The sequence below is a fragment of the Phocoena phocoena genome, chromosome 15 (genome assembly GCF_963924675.1).
Source record: "Phocoena phocoena chromosome 15, mPhoPho1.1, whole genome shotgun sequence".
Lineage (NCBI taxonomy): Eukaryota > Metazoa > Chordata > Mammalia > Artiodactyla > Phocoenidae > Phocoena > Phocoena phocoena.
This window is the reverse complement of record NC_089233.1, coordinates 46,964,041-46,985,233: the sequence shown is the minus strand read 5'-3', so window position 1 is coordinate 46,985,233 and position 21,193 is coordinate 46,964,041. Positions and strand designations below refer to the sequence as shown.

The following is a 21,193-nucleotide window of genomic DNA, read 5'->3' as shown; positions in this document are numbered from 1 at the left end:
TGAAGTGGTGTTTTAAGTAGAGCCTCTGGGAAGGTTTTTTGCCAACAATCATTTTGACATCCCATGTGCTCTACTGTAATAAGGAAGCAGAATAAATAAGCTAAACTAGGTGGTCAGTATGCTTTTAAGATGAAAGCAACTATAATCCCCTTTATAATTATGAAAAGCAAACAAAAATCCTGCACAAATAGATTTAATCAATGTTTAAAGACTAGTCTCCCAGGCAGTTGCTTGTTTGACAGATAGTCCTGGGTGAAGGTAGAAATGGAGTGGGAAAATAAATAGTTACTAAGTACAGATAATAGGAATTACTGGGCAAGTGGAATAAAAAGTTGTTCCAAACAGGCCAGTTTGACTCACAAAGGACATGGGTTACCTCTCCCAGCTCTGGACTATTTCACAGACTGAATTATTTCAGACTCAGAAACTGCAGGAGCTATTAGCCATGCTAAAGTACAATGCTGGCACATGTGAGGTTAGTAGGCTTGTTTTTCAAAATTATTGAATCGAATTTCATTACATCAAAAGCTGTCCAATGTAAGAGAAGACCTCTGATCCAGTGATCCCCAATATATAGCATGTGTGCTGCCATTTTAATTCTTCCTTTCCCCGTCTGACCGTGACCAACATTATTAATTGATCATGGTTCTCTATTCCACTGAGCCTAGATTTAGCCTCAGAAACCTTCTCAAACCAGAGGTACAGACAGTCTCTTGTAATTAATGAATCTGAATTGTTTGAAACCTGTTTGACATCCCCGATTGGTTCTGAATTTCCTGATGGAAGAAGATAGGTAAGATAGTTGACTATGACTTGCCAAAATCATCTGCTATTTAGTAACTGAAGCAGAATTAAAATGAGGTTACCTGGCTCTCAGTTCAGTATTCTTTGTATTACCCTATATAGACTGAAAAGGATTTTGAGATCTTAGGAGGAAAAGTGCTTTAGGTAATAATGTAATGGTGTATATTCCATCTAGGAACTTCTACTGTTATAAGATTACTTATACAGTAATTGTATTTTCATTATTTGATCCACAATTTAATTATCGTTATATTCTTAAAAAGACACACACACACACACACACATAGAAGAGGGTCATTTAAGAATTATTTTTTTCAGGAAGAAAGTAAGGTAATATTCCATTTGTATCTTGAGAAAAACATAAAATCATGACACTACTGTCAAACACCAGGATTATTTTTCGTTTAGGCTAATTATCCCATGAAAAAGAATCCTACTTGTATCTGATTTTTTTTTTTCGTTTTGATAATTTTATAATGAATATTTATACCTATGTATAATTTGATAATTTGAATTAAAAAATTCAAAAATGAGTTTAATTAGAAAAAAACAATTTCTCTAAATGTCAAAAAACAATCATTTGCTTAGGGTATGATAAGTAAATTCTTCAAATTTGCCACTTTGAAATTAGATTTTGGTCACCCTTACCCCCATTTTATATTCCGTGTTGTTTTTGCTTTTTAAACAGTGAGACTGTTCATTTCATTGAGTTGTTATTTTGGGGAGGAAAAAGTGCAATACACAGATTCATTAATTTGTAATGGCTCATTTTAGTTTCTCATTGAATCAGTCTTTGAGACAATTACTGAAGCTTGCTTTTTTCCTCGACCTCCTCTGGTAATAGAAGTGACATTTTACTTAGGAAAATATGAAAAAAAAATAGTGTTGATTGAGATTCGTTCAAGATGGCAGAGTAGAAGGACATGTGCTCACTCCCTCTTGCAAGAGCACCAGAATCACAACTAACTGCTGAACAATCATTGACAGGAAGACACTGGAACTCACCAAAAAAGATACCCCAATTCCAAAGACAAAGGAGAAGCCACAATGAGATGGTATGAGGGGTGCAATCACAATAAAATCAAATCCCATAACTGCTGGGTGGGTGACTCACAAACTGGAGAACACTTATACCACAGAAGTCCACCCACTGGAGTGAAGGTTCTGAGCCCCACGTCAGGTTTCCCAACCTGGGGGTCTGGCAACGGGAGGAGGAATTCCTAGAAATCAGACTTTGAAGACTAGCAGGAGTTGATTGCAGGACTTTGACAGGACTGGGGGAAATGATGACTCCACTCTTGGAGGGCACACACAAAGTAGTGTGCGTATTGGGAACCAGGGAAAGGAGCAGTGACCCCATAGGAGACTGAACCAGACCTACCTGCTGGTGTTGGAGGGCCTCATGCAGAGGTGGCAGGTGGCTGTGGCTCACTGTGAGGACAAGTACACTGACGGCAGAAGTTCTGGGAAGTACTCCTTGGAGTGAGCCCTCCCAGAGTCTGCCATTAGCCCCACCAAAGAGCCAGGTAGGCTCCAGGTGTTGGGTCGCCTCAGGCCAAACAACCAGCAGGGCAGGAAGCCAGCCCCACCCATCAGCAGACAGGCAGATTAAAGTTTTACTGAGCTCTGCCCACCAGAGCAACACCCAGCTCTATGCACCACCAGTCCCTCCCATCAGGATACTCACACAAGCCTCTTAAATAGCCTCATACACCAGAGGCAGACAGCAGAAGTAAGAACAACTACAATCCTGCAGCCTGTGGAAGAAAAACTACATTTACAGAAAGAGAGACAAGACGAAAAGGTAGAGAGCTATGTACCAGATGAAGGAACAAGATAAAACCCCAGAAAAACAACTAAATGAAGTGGAGATAGGCAACCTTCCAGAAAAAGGATTCAGAATAATGATAGTGAAGATGATCCAGGACATCAGAAAAAGAATGGAGGCAAAGATGAAGAAGATGCAAGAAATGTTTAACAAACACCTAGAAGAATTAAAGAACAAACACCTAGAAGAATTAAAGAACAAACAAACAGAGATGAACAATACAATAACTGAAACGAAAAATATACCAGAAAGAATCAATAGCGGAATAACTGAGGCAGAACAAACGATAAGTGACCTGGAAGACAGAATGGTGGAATTCACTGCCATGGAACAGAATAAAGAAAAAAGAATGAAAAGAAATGAAGACAACCTAAGAGACCTCTGGGACAACATTAAATGCAACAACATTCACATTATATGGGTCCCAGAAGGAGGAGAGAGAGAAAGGACCCGAGAAAGTATTTGAAGAGATTATAATTGAAAACTTCCCTAACATGGGAAAGGAAATAGCCACCCAAGTCCAGGAAGTGCAGAATCCCAGGCAGGATAAACCCAAGGAGAAACACACCGAAATACATACAAAATCAAATTGACAAAAATTAAAGACAAAGAAAAATTATTGAAAGCAACAAGGGAAAATGACAAATAACATACAAGGCAACTCCCATGAGGTTAACAGCTGATTTCTCAGTAGAAACTCTACAAGCCAGAAGGGAGTGGCATGATATACTTAAAGAGAGGAAAGGGAAGAACCTACAACCAAGATTACTCTACCCGGTAGGGAGCTCATTCAGATTCTACAGAGAAATCAAAAGCTTTACAGACAAGCAAAAGCTAAAAGAATTCAGCACCACCAAACCAGCTCTACAACAAATGCTAAAGGAAGTTCTCTGAGTGGGAAACACAAAAGAAGAAAAGGACCTACAAAAACAAACCCAGGGGCTTCACTGGTGGCCCAGTGGTTGAGAGTCCGCCTGCCGATGAAGGGGACATGGGTTCGTGCCCCGGTCTGGGAAGATCCCACATGCCTTGGAGCGGCTGAGCCCGTGAGCCGTGGCCACTGAGCCAGTGCGTCCGGAGCCTGTGCTCTGCAACGGGAGAGGCCACAACAGTGAGAGGCCCACGTACTGCAAAACAAAAAACAAAAGACAAATAACAAAAAAAAGAAAAACCCATAACAATTAAGAAAATGGTAATAGGAACATACAAATCGATGATTACCTTAAACATAAATGGATTAAATGCTCCAACCAAAAGACACAGGCTCGCTGATTGGATACAAAAACAAGACCCATATATGTGCTGTCTACAAGAGACCCACTTCAGACCTAGGGACACATACAGACTGAAAGTGAGGGGATGGAAAAAGATATTCCATGCAAATGGAAATCAAAAGAAAGCTGGAGTAGCAATACTTATATCAGATAAAATAGACTTTAAAATAAAGAATGTTATAAGAGACAAGAAAGGACATTACATAATGATCAAGGGATCAATCTGAGAAGAAGATATAACAATTATAAATATATATGCACCCAACATAGGAGCACTCAATACGTAAGGCAACTGTTAACAGCTATAAAAGAGGAAATCGACATTAACAATGGGGGACGTTAGCACCTCACTTACACCAATAGACAGGTCATCCAAACAGAAAATTAATAAGGAAACATAAGCGTTAAATGACACAACAGATGATAGCTTTAATTGATATTTATAGGACATCCCATCGAAAAACAACAGAATACACTTTCTTCTCAAGTGCACATGGAACATTCTCCAGGATAGATCACATCTTGGGTCACAAATCAAGCCTCAGTAAATTTAAGAAAATTGAAATCATATCAAGCATCTCTTCTGACCACAATGCTATGAGATTAGAAATCAATTACAGGGAAACAAACATTAAAAACACAAACACATGGAGGCTAAACAATACGTTGCTAAATAACCAAGAGACAACTGAAGAAATCAAAAAATACCTAGAGAAAAATGACAATGAAAACACAACGATCCAAAACCTATGGAATGCTGCAAAAGCAGTTCTAAGAGGGAAGTTTATAGCAATACAAGCCTACCTCAAGAAACAAGAAAAATCTCAAATAAACAATCTAACCTTACACCTAAAGGTACTAGAGAAAAAGAACAAACAAAACCCAAAGTTAGTAGAGGGAAAGAAATCGTAAAGATCAGAGCAGAAATAAATGAAATAGAAACAAAGAAAACAAAGCAAAGATCAATAAAGCTAACAGCTGGTTCTTTGAGAAGATAAACAAAATTGATAATCCATTAGCCAGACTCATGAAGAAAAAGAGGGAGAGGACTCAAATCAATAAAATTAGAAATGAAAAAGGAGAAATTACAACAGACAGCACAGAAATACAAAGCATCCTAAGAGACTACTGCAAGCAACTCTATGCCAATAAAATGGACAACTGGGAAGAAATGGACAAATTTTTAGAAAGGTATAATCTTCCAAGACTGAACCAGGAAGAAATAGAAAATGTGAACAGACCAATCACAATTAATGAAATTGAAACTGATTAAAAATCTTCCAACAAACAAAAGTCCAGGACCAGATGGCTTCACAGGTGATTTCTATCAAACATTTATAGAAGAGCTAACACCCTTCCTTCTCAAACTCTTCCCAAAAATTACAGAGAAAGGAACACTCCCAAACTCATTCTATGAGGCCACCATCACCCTGATACCAAAACCAGACAAAGATACTTCAAAAAAAGAAAATTACAGACCAGTATCACTGATGAATATAGATGCAAAAATCCTCAACAAAATACTAGCAAACAGAATCCAACAACACAGTAAAAGGATCACACACCATGACTAAGTGAGATTTATCCCAGGGATGCAAGGATTCTTCAATATACGCAAATCAATCAATGTGATACACCACATCAACAAAGTGAAGAATAAAAACCATACGATCATCTCAATAGATGCAGAAAAGTATTTTGAGAAAATTCAACACCCTTTGTGATAAAACCTCTCCAGAAAGTGGGTATTGAGGGAACCTACCTCAACATAATAAAGGCCATATATGACAAACCCATAGCAAACCTCATTCTCAATGGTGAAAAACTGAAAGCATTTCCTCTAAGATCAGGAAGAAGACAATGATGTCCACTCTCACCACTATTATTCAATATAATTTTGGAAGTCCTAACCATGGCAATCAGAGGAGAAAAGAAATAAAAGGAATCCAATTGGAAAAGAAGTAAAACTGTCACTGTTTGCAGATGACATGATACTGTACACTGAGAATCCTAAAGATGCTACCAGAAAACTACTAGAGCTGATCAATGAATTTGGTAAAGTTGCAGACTATAAAATTAATGTACAGAAATCTCTTGCATTCCTATACACTAATGATGAAAAATCTGAAAGAGAAATTAAGGAAACGCTCTCATTTACCATGGCAACGAAAAGAATAAAATATGTAGGAATAAACCTACCTGGGGAAACAAAAGACCTGTATGCAGGAAACTGTAAGACACTGATGAAAGAAATTAAAGATGATAAAAACAGATGGAGAGATATATCATGTTCTCATATTGAAAGAAACAATATTGCGAAAATGATTATACTACCCAAAGCAATCTATAGACTCAGTGCAATCCTTATCAAATTACCAATGGCATTTTTTACAGAACTAGAACAAAAACATCTTAAAATTTATATGGAGACACAAAAGACCCTGAAGAGCCAAAGCAGTCTTGAGGGGAAAAAAAGGAGCTGGAGGAAGCAGAATCCCTGAGTTCAGAATATACTACAAAGCTACAGTAATCAAGACAGTATGGTACTGGCACAAAAACAGAAATATAGCTTAGTGGAACAGGATATAGAAAGCTCAGAGATAAACCCATGCACCTATGGTCAAGTAATCTTTGACAAAGGAGGCAAGAATATACAATGGAGAAAAGGCAGTCTCTTCAATAAGTGGTGCTGGGAAAACTGGAGAGCTACATGTAAAAGAAGAAAATTAGAACACTCCCTAACACCATACACAAAAAAAAACTCAGGATGGATTAGAGACCTAAATGTAAGACTGCCCACTATAAAACTGTTAGAGGAAAACATAGGCAGAATACTCTTTGACATAAATCACAGCAAGATCTTTTTTGATCCACCTCCTAGAGTAATGGAAATAAAACCAAAAATGAACAAATGGGACCTAATGAAACTTAAAAGCTTTTGTAAAGCAAAGGAAACTACAAACAAGAGAAGACAACCCTCAGAATGGGAAAATAATTGCAAACAAATCAATGGACAAAGGATTAATCTCCAAAGTTTATAAACAGCTCATGCAGCTCAATATTAAAAAAGCAATCAACCCAATCGAAAAATGGGCACAAGACCTAAATAGACATTTCTCCAAGGAAGACATACAGATGGCCAAGAAGCACATGAAAAGCTGCTCAACATCACAAATTATTAGAGAAATACAAATCAAAACTACAATGAGGTATCACCTCACAACAGTTAGAATGGGCATCATCAGAAAATCTACAAACAACAAATGCTGGAGAGGGTATGGAGAAAAGGGAGCCCTCTTGCACTGTTGGTGGGAGTGTAAATTCATACAGCCACTATGGAGAACAGTATGGAGGTTCTTTAAAAAACTAAAAATAGAATTTCCATATGACCCAGAAATCCCACTACTGGGCATATACCCAGAGAAAAACATAATTCAAAAAGACACATGCACCCCAATGTTCATTGCAGCACTATTTTTTTTTTTTTTAACTGGTTGGACTACATGAATTATTTTAAATAGGATTTACTCTTTTTTTTTCCTTAATTAATTAATTTAGGGCGGTTTTGGGTCTTCGTTTCTGTGCGAGGGTTTTCTCTAGTTGTGGCAAGTGGAGGCCACTCTTCATCGCGGTGCGCGGGCCTCTCACTCTCGCAGCCTCTCTTGTTGCGGAGCACAGGCTCCAGACGCGCAGGCTCAGTAGTTGTGGCTCACGCTCCTAGTTGTCCCACGGCATGTGGGATCTTCTCAGACCAGGGCCCGAACCCGTGTCCCCTGCCTTAGCAGGCAGATTCTCAACCACTGCGCCACCAGGGAAGCCCCATTGCAGCACTATTTACAATAGCCAGGTCGTGGAAGCAACCTATATGTCCATCGACAGATGAATGGATAAAGAAGATGTGGTACATATATACAATGGAATGTTAGCCATAAAAAGGAATGAAATTGAGTCATTTGTAGAGATGTGCATGGATCTAGAGACTGTCATACAGAGTGAAGTAAGTCAGAAAGAGAAAAACATTTTTCGTATATTAACGCATATATGTGGAACCTAGAAAAATGCTACAGATGAACCGGTTTGCAGGGCAGAAATAGAGACACAGATGTAGAGAGGAAACGTATGAACACCAATGGGGGAAAGTGGAGAGGTCAAGTGTGGTGGTGTGATGAATTGAGAGATTGGGATTGACATATATACACTAATATGTATAAAGTGGATAACTAATAACAACCTGCTGTATAAGAAAAAAAAGTAGTAGCAATTAGCCATGCTACTACGAAAATATATACATATGTATATGGCACTGTCTATGAAGTATTCTTGACAGGGAGTAGAAAAGTGAGCCTAAATCTAATAAAAAATTAAAAATAAAAAAAAAAAAGGAAAATAGTGTTGATTAGTAAGCATGCTCAGAGAAGAGATTTTTAAATCTCAATCTAGAAGCAGTAGCATCATGCTTATCAGCTTTAAGTTTTCTTTGTTCCTTTCTCCTTTACCTTCCATATGTAACTCTAGGAATAACAAGAGGCATATCCAAAATTCCCTCTAGCAGGGGACCTAGGGAGGGACAATAACTATATAAATGTATTTCATGCAATTTTAATCACTATTTCCAAATAAACTTTTAAGAGTTTCTTTAACAGACCTTGATCTTACAGGAAGAAAAGGACCAAAGTTTGCTCTTTCCACACACTTCAGTAAACAAAAACCTCTTCTACGTCAATAAAGAAATGGGATTAATCCTGCCAGTTATCTCACTGTTGGAAAACATGTATTGAGAACTTATTAAATGCAGGCCAAATTATTAAACTCAGACTTTATCTTTAGGGGCTTCCTCTCTAATTAGGATATACCTCGATTTATTAGAAATAATTAAGTAAAAATTAAATGACTACTAATTTTAGAAACACAAAAGTCATTTTCACTTTTGTAAAATGGAAGAAATAATATTAATCCACCTGACCAATAAATGTTGACAATCAGTTATATTATGCATAAGGTGCTTTGTGAAGGTAGAATAATATTAGAAATCATAATAAAGTTTCACTTTTATTTGCCAATATTTTTGTCACTTTTACTGAAGAAAATTGTCTTGATATTTTTCCTAATAATGTAAACATTTTATTTTTTAATTTTTAGAGAACAGAAATTGAAAAAATAGACTTAAATTTGATAGGTTCTTTAGAAAAATCATTATCAGGATTACAGTTATTTAGAATTGCTTTGAATCTATTTAAGCAGCTTAGATTAAGATTCTATTACATGACTGGTAATGCACATGAAATTATCTTAAAAGTGATTGTGCCCTATGTAAATGCCACAATTTTATAAAATACTTCTATGTAGATGTTAAAATGTGGCCAGACATGCTCACCTAGACGCGAGCACACATCTGACATAAACTGACTTGATGGTTCTCCAGGACTGGAGTTCCAGTTCCTACACCTGCTCCCACACATCCACCCACCTCTATTGGACGAGGGCCTGGTTAAACAGATGGGTCTTGTGCTGTGCTCTCAAAAGAGGCAGCCTCCACCTTTACTGAGCAAAGCATTGGGTGAAAATAGGTTATATTGTGTTATTGTGATTCTAGGCATGATAATTTGCATGTAAAGCTACTATTCATTGCTGTTGTTGTTTGTTGTTGGAAATACATTTTTCTTTATGAATGAATATGTATAAATTGGAGGACAACAGATGGAGTTTCTGGGATCTGGAAAACCTATAGACAGGGAAGGAGTTCTCAGTCAAATACAAAAATAAAAAATCGGCAGGAGTGTGAAATGCCATGCAGTTTTATAAATGCATGTAGCTAAGATTTTTAAGAAAATGTTTGGGTTTGCCAAGAAACATCATGAAATTTCTCCCATCCACTAAAGGGTATGGAACCAAGATAGAATTCATAACATCTTTCCTCATTTCCCTTCAGCAAGTTACCACTTCAGCAGTTACAAAGTTTGATTTGGGGCAGGGAATTAAGTCCTGGATACGATCTATGTAAATACTTAACATTTTCACTGTGAAGTCAGAAGGATTTGGGGGACCAGAGGTGACAGGGTGGCAGATGACTTTATAATATCTGAAGTGGGACTTCCCTTGCGGTCTAGTGGTTAACACCACACGCTTCCACTGCAGGAGGCACAGGTTTGATCCATGGTCAGGGAACTAAAATCCCACATGCCACGTGGCGCGACCCAAATAAAGAAAAAAAAGAAAGTTAAAAAAGTAAATAAAATGTAATATCTGAAGCGAATTTTGTTTATGGTTGACTAATGATTGCTACGCAGTCCATATTTGTGATGAAAGCACTGCGGGGAAGGCGTGAGCAGCAATTAGATGGCCCTGTACTTGAAAGATCATATGAGACAAGATTTGATGCTCTAAGATTGACATATTGAGAAAACCTTCAAAGGCATTTGTTCTCCACGCATTTTCATGATGTTCTCTTTAGTGTTTCAATAATTAGCAAACCATCACATATGAATATAGGCATTTATTCTTAAAATGCTCCATTATTTATTGATAGAATCATTAACACTCTGATATTTGCTTCTCTTATTATGGCAGTGCGTGGTTTGTGGACATCACAGGAAAATTCAAGTTAAAGATTCCTACTCCTCTTTCTTAAGTGATTTCTTTAATCTTTTGGTAGCTCAGGTTTCTCCACAAAGAAAGGGACTTTGATTACCACATACTTTTTTTATGTTGCTGCAGGACTTCTGTTTTCTGGCTTTTGTAGAGACTAGATAAACATAGGCGCAAAGTTGCTTAATACTTCAGCAGAAAACTGCAGTGGAACCTTCTGAAAATCTGACCTCTTAAAAAAATCTAAATGGAATAGTCTTATATTTTGCTTATTATTTGACTTCATAATTATGAAGTCATATAATTATGACCATTTATACCATGGTCATATAAATGGGTAAGAAATGGGTAAGAAATGACACATCATTGTTTTACAAAAATATTTAAAATTTATTTCTTTCCCTCAAACAAAAAATTAATGTAAAAACGAATAAATCTGTCACTATTTGAGTTCATTCTTATTGCAGAGTGTCTTGAGATAGCTTTATTTGATGGTGTTTAATTTAATTAAAATTATCATTATACTTTCTTGTTACATTGTTCTTTGAAATTGTTGAAATTGCCTAAATAACATTGTTCTATCTCTAGTTGATAAAATGGAGAAACCAAAAGATTAATTTAGATACAGAATGGAAAAAAAAGGATCACATATGTACTTCATTTTATTAGAAGGAAGTACATTGTAAAAATATTCATTTGAAGAGAAAAAAGAAAAATAGTGAAATATTTCAATTTTCATACCATAATAAAACAGTAATAAAGTCTGTCTTTATATGCAAGTACATATTGTAATATATATATGTGTGTGTGTGTGTGTGTGTGTGTGTGTGAGTGTGTGTGTGTATGTACAGCATGATCATTACCAACTTTTCCTGAACTACTCTGGCATATTATATTTTTATATATTATTTAATGTCTTTTATTTTGTTTTCTTTTGAACAGCAAATACCAGTCTTCTTGGAGGTGGAGGTGGTAAGTCCTGAACATCACTTAAAATATATTTTATTACTACACCAACCATAAGATGTTTAGTAAGTTCTGTGTTACTCTAAAGAAAATTAATTTTGCTGTAGTCATCAACCACGCAAATTATAATCTTAGAAAATTTATAATAGAAATATCTTGGGTTTGCCTAAACGTTATTTTAACTGACTTCAAAATATGCAGAATACTGTTGTTGTTCTCATCAAGCTTTATATTTCTATCTTTGGCATAAACTATAGCAGCAATAAGCTATTGAGATGAACACACATATAGCAGATGATAGTCACTTTTTAAGTATAGTTGATTTGCAATGTTGTGTTAATTTCCACTGTGCAACAAAGTGATTCAGTTATACACATGTATAAATATATATACATTCTTCTCCATATTCTCTTCCATTTTACATTATCACAGGATATCAAATATAGTTCCCTGTGCTACACAGTAGGACCTTGTTGTTTATCAATTCTATATATACTAGTTTGCATCTGCTAAGCCCAAACTCCCAATCCATCCCTCCCTCACACCCCTTCCACCTTGGCAACCACAAGGCTGTTCTCTATATCTTTGAGTGTGTTTCTGTTTTATAGATAAGTTTATTTGTGTCATATTTTAGATTCCACATATAAGTGATATCATATGGGATTTGTCTTTCTCTTTCTGACTTACTTCACTTAGTATGCTTATCTCTGGGTCCATCCATGTTGCTGTGAATGGCATTATTTCATTCTTTTTTATGGCTGAGTAATATTCCATTGTGTATATATACCACATCTTCTTTATCCATTCATCTGTTAATGGACATTAAGGTTGTATCCATGTCTTGGCTATTGTGAATAGTGCTGCTATGAACATAGGGGTGCATGTATCTTTTTGAATTATAGTTTTGTCCAGATATATGCCCAGGAGTTGAATTGCTGGATCATATGGCAACTCTAGTTTTTTGAGGAACCTCCATACTGTTTTCAATAGTGGCTGCATGATAGAGTCACTTTTAATATGAATTTTAAAACAATACATCTGGAGACTTGTAGTTTTTATCTTTTTTTTTCATAATAATGACTAAAATCACTATGACTTTGTAGCCTGAGAGCTTAATATATCAGTGACTTACTGTGAAAAATAAAAAAAGAAATTAGTAATGGCATTTTGCTTTTTCTTTCTTCCTTTTTAGAGGAGAGAGAGAAAGAGATCAAAGTGAGATGAGGAAGAGAGAGATTTCTGTACTAGGAATTCTTTTTTGATACTAAATTCTTGGAACTATTTATTATTTTTATTTCTAGGTTGAAAGATGAAAGCTTACCTAGCCCCAGTCTATACTACATGGTAGGGGAGGAATAAAGTATACAGTAGAATGGGGTCCTTTTCATTTAGGACCCAGATGGACATAAATAGGTTTGTTTTCTCTCTCCCTCTTCCTCTTGCTCCCTCTTTTCATGTATGTGGTTGAAATAGATATGATTGTATATACAGAGCTTTAGGTTTTCAACAAACAAGTTAGAACTTGTTTACTTGATCCCCAACTTTTAAGAAATGTTATCCTTTATAAATCATCATCAGGAGGTTTCAGCTTAAATTTTATTTGAAAATTAAAATTTTAACCATTGTTCCCATATAAGAATCAATAGATTTTTAAAAACAGAATGTTGGAAATAGAAATGATAGAAAATAGTTTAAACTAGAAAGTGCTCTTCATATTACCACATGTCAATGCACATTCTATAGCAGAGTATTTTTCTTCTTCCCCAAATTACTTTAGAAAATATAAATATACAGGGTTTCTCATTGTTCTTCTTCTTCTTCTTCTTTTTGGTATTCTTTGGGAACTAGAAGAGAACTATTCCTTAGGAATGTACTGGATTCCCAATAAATTTTTATCTCTAGGTTTCTTATAATATGTGAAGGAAACATTAAAATAAGTCATTCATAGTGATGATTTTCTTACATGACATATTAGTATTTTAACAAATTTGACTAGTACTGTTAAGTAGGATAAAAAAAGTTAAAACTGAGTCTACATATACAAATCTATCAATTTAAAACAGCAGACAAATTAGCTAGATAGTTAATTTATGGTTCTTGGCTATTTAAAAAAAAACTGAATTGACTAATTATATAAGTTAAAATCACTTTAGCTGCCCATAACAGAAACCCCCCAAATAATAGTGACTTAAAGGAGATAGAAAAATGTTTCTGTCCCCTGTGAAAGTAGCTTAGATGTAGACTAGAGTGGCTGTGCAGTAATCCCATCCTGTCATCAAGTGCTCAAGCTCTGGCTTTTCTGCTCTTCCTTCCTACTGTGTGGAACTCAGGGTCCACAGAGGCTGCTGGACTCTAGGCATCAAAAATATGGGTGTCAGGAGGAGTAAGAAAGGCAAAAAATCAAAAAGGTGGCCCCTAAGAGACAAGCCAGTTTTCTTTAAGCAGCTTTATCTGATGTCTCATATCCTTGAATTGATCAAATGTTCATTCATGGATAATATAGTTTTATGCCAGGAAGAAATGTGCTCATCAAAAAAAAGCAGTGCTCTTTTCTAAGGAAGAAGGGGAGGGTGGAGGTTTGGCAGGCAATGAGCAGTCCCTGCCATTTTGGGGAAGGTAGGCTGCTGTTCAGGTACCCTTGTCAAGCTGCTTTGTTTCAATATATGTATACATGGTTGGTGTGTATAGAATTAACGCTAGTGAGTTGGCCTGTATTTCCTTGTGGTTCCTTCAACCTGTGTGTAGATACAGTGTACATTTTTAGCAATGGCAAGACGTTCAGGAATGGGCAAACTCAATGTTCTGTTTACCTGAAGTATATACTTGACTGTCCTCTAGGTGGTTGATTTTGCTAAATGCAGTTATTTGCCATAATTTCTCATTTCTGAATTCTAAAATTAGCAACTCAGTATCATCATAAAGATAAATTATAGGTATTTAAGATGGATGTAATTTCTTTCATTAAAGTAGGTCATTGACAGGTTTAATTCATTTATGCACTTCTGGAGATGTCAAGATTGCTCTAAAATACATGTCTGATTTTTGGAAAGCTGCATTTAAAACTTAAATTTAAGGAATATTTTTAGCCTTCTCTGAACTGATTTTTGGCCTTTTGATTCTGTGACAAATCTTATTAATCCTGTCAGTGATATTTGTACAGCAACAGCTAATAATCATCTAATAAGGAGCCTAGAACTGATGCAGTCCTCTTGGATTTGATCAATGATTCCTTTTATTGACTTGAATTAATATACCTTCAAAAACCTCTACAGGAAATAATTCTTTGATTGACTAAACAATTTGATCAAGAAAATTTGGGACCACATAAAAAAATAATAATAGTATCTTAAGTACCATTTTTTCAGGTTCTCAGGAGGGCTTCCCCCCAGTTCTGTATAAGTTGCACTTGAAATTTAGGCAAAAATCAGTCTATACAAAGTTGTATTATCTATAATCGTAGTGTTTTGCTCTTTTTTTTTTTTTTTTTGGAGTGCTCATGATCAAGACAAGAGATCTCCTAAGAGGAGATTTTAAAAATGGTCACAATGACCCACTCAGTTTTTTGTTTGTTTGTTTTTTGCGGTACACGGGCCTCTCACTGCTGTGGCCTCTCCCGTTGCGGAGCACAGTCTCCGGATGCGCAGGCTCAGCGGCCATGGCTTATGGGCCCAGCCACTCTGCGGCATGTGGGATCTTCCCAGACTGGGGCACGAACCCATGTCCGCTGCATCTGCAGGCGGACTCTCAACCACTGCGCCACCAGGGAAGCCCACCCACTCAGTTTTAATTTTAAAGTGAGAGAATCATTTCACATAGGTGTGGATTTTCATCTTTGGGCCAGAGGTCACTCTCTTTAGGAACTTAGTGTCACTTAGTGTCATTGTAGTGAGTATAAGTGATAGGGCTTCAACTACCTAGTCTATCAGTTAAAATACTTGGTAAAATGGATCATCTATGTATATATGTCCCAGATATGTTAAGGGCAAATAAATATACTAATATTTAAGTAAGAATGTGGCTGGTCTATAGTGACTGGATTCTGTCTTTCAGGAAGCCTTTATATAATCTAGGTAATGGTATAATGTCAAAAAAACCTTAGAAGTTCTATTAGTTTTTACAAGCTCTCCATCATTGCTCCCAGTACTAACCTGCATAGCAGTATAGCACATTCAGATATAAAACAAGTAAATTTAATTTTCTCATTTAGTCCTTTTCTTAGTCAGGGTAGGCTACATTATGCTATGGTAAGAAACCTAAAAATCTTAGTGGTTAAAACAATAAGGTTAATTTCTTGCTCACATCAATGTCGAGTATATTGGTGGCTGTTCTACTCAGGCTCTCCTACAGGTGGTGACACAGAGTCTCAGGTTGCTTCTCTATCTTGTAACTACTCTATGTGGTATGTGGCTTCAGTCACAAAACAGGAAGAGACAGCTGGTGGATCTTGTGGGATGTATTTACAGAGCAGTTCGTGAATGGCTTATGTCACTCCTGCCCACGTTCTATGGGTCAGAATTCAGGCAAGTGACCCCCAACCGAGCTACAAGGAAGTCTGGGAAGAATGGAGTCTTCCAGCATTCCCAGGAAGAGGAAATGGTGTGGTAAATACATAGCACTGTCTCGGCCACAATGCTCGAATGAGATCAGTGTTATTTATTATTATTATTATTACTTTAATCACTGAGGGAAATGTGACTTAGGGAGATTTAGTGACTTCTTCAAGGTCACACAGCTTATAAAGTGCAAAGGTCCAATAAGAAGACAGGGTTCTTGAGTCCCACTCAGGGCTCGTGCCTTTGCTCTGTGAGTTTTTGGTTTTTTCACATCTTTATTGGAGTATAATTGCTTTACAACAGTGTGTTACTTTCTGCTTTATAACAAAGTGACTCAACTATACATATAAATATGTCCCCATATCTCCTCCCTCTTGCATTTCCCTCCCACTCTCCCTACCCCACACCTCTAGGTGGTCACAAAGCACTGAGCTGATCTCCCTGTGGCTATGAAGCTGCTTCCCACTAGCTATCTGTTTTACATTTGGTAGTGTATATATGTCCATGCCACTCTCTCACTTCGTTCCAGCTTACCCTTCCCCCTCCCCACGTCCTCAAGTCCATTCTCTACATCTGAATCTTTATTTCTCTCCTGCCTCTAGGTTCTTCAGAACCATTTTTTTTCTAGGTTACACAAATATGCGTTAATATACGATATTTGCTTGCCCCTTTCTGACTTACTTCAGTCTGTATGACAGTCTCTAGATCCATCCATGTCTCTACAGATGATCCAATTTCATTCCTTTTTATGGCTGAGTAATATTCCATTGTATATATGTACCACATCTTCTTTATCCATTCATCTGTTGGTGGGCATTTAGGTTGCTTCCATGTCCTGGCTATTGTAAATAGTGCTGGAGTGAACATTGTGGTACATGACTCTTTTTGAATTATGGCTTTCTCAGGGTATATGCCCAGTAGTGGGACTGCTGGGTCATATGGTAGTCCTAGTTCTATTTTTAGCTTTTTCAGGAACCTCCATACTGTTCTACACAGTGGCTGTATCAATTCACATTCCCACCAATAATGCAAGAGGGTTCCCTTTTCTCCACATCCTCTCCACCACTTATTGTTTCTGCATTTTTTCATGATGGCCATTCTGACTGGTGTGAGAGGATACCTCATTGTAGCTTTGATCTGCATTTATCTAATGATTAGTGATGTTGAGCATCCCTTCATGTGTTTGTTGGCAATCTGTATATCCTCTTTGGAGAAATGTCTGTTGAGGTCTTCTGCCCATTTTTGGATTGTGTTGTCTGTTTTTTTTTTTTTTTTTTTTTTTTTTTTTTGGTATGGAGCTGCATGAGCTTCTTGTAACGTTTGGAAATTAATCCTGTGTCAGGTGCTTCATTTGCAAATATTTTCTCCCATTCTGAAGGCTGTCCTTCTGTCTTGCTTATGGTTTCCTTTGCTGTGCAAAAGCTTTGAAGTTTCATTAGGTCCCATTTGTTTATTTTTATTTCCATTTCTCTAGCAGGTGGGTCAAAAAGGATGTTGCTGTGATTTATGTCACAGAGTGTTCTGCCTATGTTTTCCTCTAAGAGTTTTATAGTGTCCGGTCTTACATTTAGGTATCTAATCAATTTTGAGTTTATTTTTGTGTATGTTGTTAGGGAGTGTTCTAATTTCATTCTTTTCCAGGTAGCTGTCCAGTTTTCCCAGCACCACTTATTGAAGAGGCTGTCTTTTCTCCATTGTATATTCTTGCCTCCTTTATCAAACATAAGGTGACCATATGTGTGTGGGTTTATCTCTGGGCTTTCTATCTTGTTCCATTAATCTATATTTCTGTTTTTCTACCAGTACCATAATGTCTTGATTACTGTAGCTTTATAGTATAGTCTGAAGTCAGGAAGCCTGATTCCTCCATCTCCACTTTTCTTTCTCAAGACTGCTTTGGCTATCCGGGGTCTTTTGTGTTTCCATACAAATTGTGATTTTTTTTTGTTCTAGTTCTGTGAAAAATGCAATTGGTAGTTTGATAGGGATTGCATTGAATCTGTAGATTGCTTTGGGTAGTAGAGTCATTTTCACAGTGTTGATTCCTCCAATCCAAGAACGTGGTATATCTCTCCATCTGTTTGTATCATCTTTAACTTCTTTCATCAGTGTCTTCTGCTTTTCTGCATACAGGTCTTTTGTCTCCTTAGGTAGCTCTAGTAGTTTTCTGGTAGCATCTTTAGGATTCTCTGTGTACAGTATCGTGTCATCTGCAGACTGTGACAGCTTAACTTCTTTTCCAATTTGCATTCCTTTTATTTCTTTTTTTTCTCTGATTGCTGTGGCTAGAACTTCCAAAACTATGTTGAATAATAGTGGTGAGAGTGGACAACCTTGTCTTGTTCCTGATCTTAGTGGAAAAGGTTTCAGTTTTTCACCATTGAGAACAATGTTAGCTGTGGGTTTATCATATATGGCCTTTATTATGTTGAGGTAAGTTCCCTCTATGCCTACTTTCTGGAGGGTTTTTTTCATAAATGGGTGTTGAATTTTGTAAAAAGATTTTTCTGCATCAATTGAGATGATCATATGGTTTTTCACCATCAGTTTGTTAATATGGTTTATCACATTGATTGATTTGCATATATTGAAGAATCCTTGCATTCCCTGGATAAACCCCACTTGATCATGGTGTATGATCCTTTTAATGTGCTGTTGGATTCTCTTTGCTAGTATTATGTTGAGCATTTTTCCATCTATCACTAATATTGGCCTGTAGTTTCATCAGTGATATTGGCCTGTAGTTTTCTTTCTTTGTGACATCTTTGTCTGGATTTGGTATGAGGATGATGGTGGCCTTATAGAAGGAGTTTGGGAGTGTTCTTCCCTCTGATATATTTTGGAAAATTTGAGAAGGAAAGGTGTTAGCTCTTCTGTAAATATTTGATAGAATTCGCCTGTGAAGCTATCTGGTCTGGGCTTTTGTTTGTTGGAAGATTTTTAATCACAGTCTCAATTTCAGTGCTTGTGATTGGTCTGTTTATATTTTCTATTTTTTCCAGCTTCAGTCTTGGAAGGTTGTATTTTTGTAAGAATTTGTACATTTCTTCCAGGTTGTCTGTTTTATTGGCATATAGTTGCTTGTAATAATCTCTCATGATCCTTTGTATTTCTGCAGTGTCAGTTGTAACTTCTCCTTTTTCATTTCTAATTCTATTGATGTGAGTCTTCTCCATTTTTTTCTTGATGAGTCTGGCTAATGGTTTATCCATTTTGTTTATCTTCTCAAAAATCAACTTTTAGTTTTATTGATCTTTGCTGTTGTTTCCTTCATTTCTTTTTCATTTATATCTGATCTGATCTTTATGATTTCTTTCCTTCTGCTATGTTTGGGGTTTTTTTTTTTGTTCTTCTTTCTCTATTTGCTTTAGGTGTAAGGTTAGATTGTGTATTTGAGATGTTTCTTGTTTTTTGAGGTAGGATTGTATTGCTATAAACTTCCCTTAGAACTGCTTTTGCTGCATCCATAGGTTTTGGTTTGTGGTGTTTTCATTTTCATTTGTGTCTAGGTATTTTTTGATTTCCTCTTTGATTTCTTCAGTGATCTCTTGGTTATTTAGTAGTGTATTGTTTAGCCTCCATATATTTGTATTTTTTACAATTTTTTTTCCTGTATTTGATATCTAGTCACATAGTGTGGTTGGAAAAGATACTTGATACAATTTCAATATTCTTAAGTTTACCAAGGCTTGATTTGTGACCCAAGATATGATTTATCCTGGAGAATGTTCCATGAGCACTTGAGAAGAAAGTGTATTCTGTTGTTTTTGATGGAATGTTCTATATATATCAATTAAGTTCATCTTGTTTAATGTATCATTTAAATCTTGTGTTTCCTTATTTATTTTCATTTTGGATGATCTGTCCATTGTTGAAAGTTGGGTGTTAAAAGTCCTCTACTGTGACTGTGTTACTGTTGATTTCCCCTTTTATGGCTGTTAGCATCTGCTTTATGTATTGAGATGCTCCTATGTTGGGTGCATAAATATTTACAATTGTTATATCTTCTTCTTGGATTGATCCCTTGATCAGTATGTAGTGTCCTTCTTTGTCTCTTGTAATAGTCTTTATTTTAAAGTCTATTTTATCTGATATGAGAATTGCTACTCTAGCTTTCTTTTGATTTCCATTTGCATGGAATATCTTTTTTCATCCCCTCACTTTCCAGTTTGCATTTGTCCCTAGACCTGAAGTGGGTCTCTTGTAGACAACATATATATGGGTCTTGTTTTTGTATCCATTCAGCCAGTCTCTGTCTTTTGGTTTAAGCATTTAATCCATTCACATTTAAGGTAGTTACCGACATGTATGTTCCTATTACCATTTTCTTAATTTTGGGAGGTTTGTTATTGTAGTTCTTTTCCGTCTCTTGTTTTTCCTGCCTAGCAAAGTTCCTTTAGCATTTGTTGTAAAGCTGGTTTGGTGGTGCTGAATTCTCTTAGCTTTTGCTTGTCTGTAAAGGTTTTAATTTCTCCATCACATCTGAATGAGACCCTTACTGGGTGGAGTAATCTTGGTTGTAGGTTTTTCCCTTTCATCACTTTAAATATGTCCTGCCCCTCCCTTCTGGCTTGCAGACTTTCTGCTGAAAGATTGGGTGTTAACCTATGGGGATTCTCTTGTATGTTATTTGTTGCTTTTCCCTTGCTGCTTTTAATATTTTTCTTTGTATTTAATTTTTGATAGTTTGATTAAGTGTCTCGGAGTGTTTCTCATTGGATTTATCCTGTATGGGACTCTCTGTGCTTCCTGGACTTGATTGACTATTTCCTTTCCCATATTAGGGAAGTTTTCAACTATAATCTCTTCAAATATTTTCTCAGTCCCTTTCTTTTCCTCTTCTTCTTCTGGGCCCCCTATAATTCGAATGTTGTTGTGTTTAAAGTTGTCGCAGTGGTCTCTGAGACTGTCCTCAATTCTTTTCATTCTTTTTTCTTTATTCTGCTCTGTGGTAGTTATTTCCACTCTTTTATCTTCCAGGTCACTTATCCGTTCTTCTGCCTCAGTTATTCTGCTATTGATTCCTTCTAGAGAATTTTTACCTTCATTTATTGTGTTATTCATCATTGTTTGTTTGCTCTTTAGTTCTTCTCGGTCCTTGTTAAAGGTTTCTTGTATTCTGTCCATTCTATTTCCAAGATTTTCGATCATCTTTACTATCATTACTCTGAATTCTTTTTCAT

At 36.4% G+C, this 21,193-nt stretch overlaps 1 protein-coding gene across 1 annotated transcript in view; it reads left to right on the top strand.

Moving 5' to 3' along the window:
* Nucleotides 1-21,193, top strand: part of MACROD2 (mono-ADP ribosylhydrolase 2) — a 1,967,591-nt gene that overhangs the window by 444,907 nt on the left and 1,501,491 nt on the right. Inside the window, exon 4 of the mRNA XM_065893095.1 lies at nucleotides 11,434-11,463. Coding sequence (XP_065749167.1) covers nucleotides 11,434-11,463 — 30 coding nt within the window. The remainder of the gene's footprint in view (nucleotides 1-11,433; nucleotides 11,464-21,193) is intronic.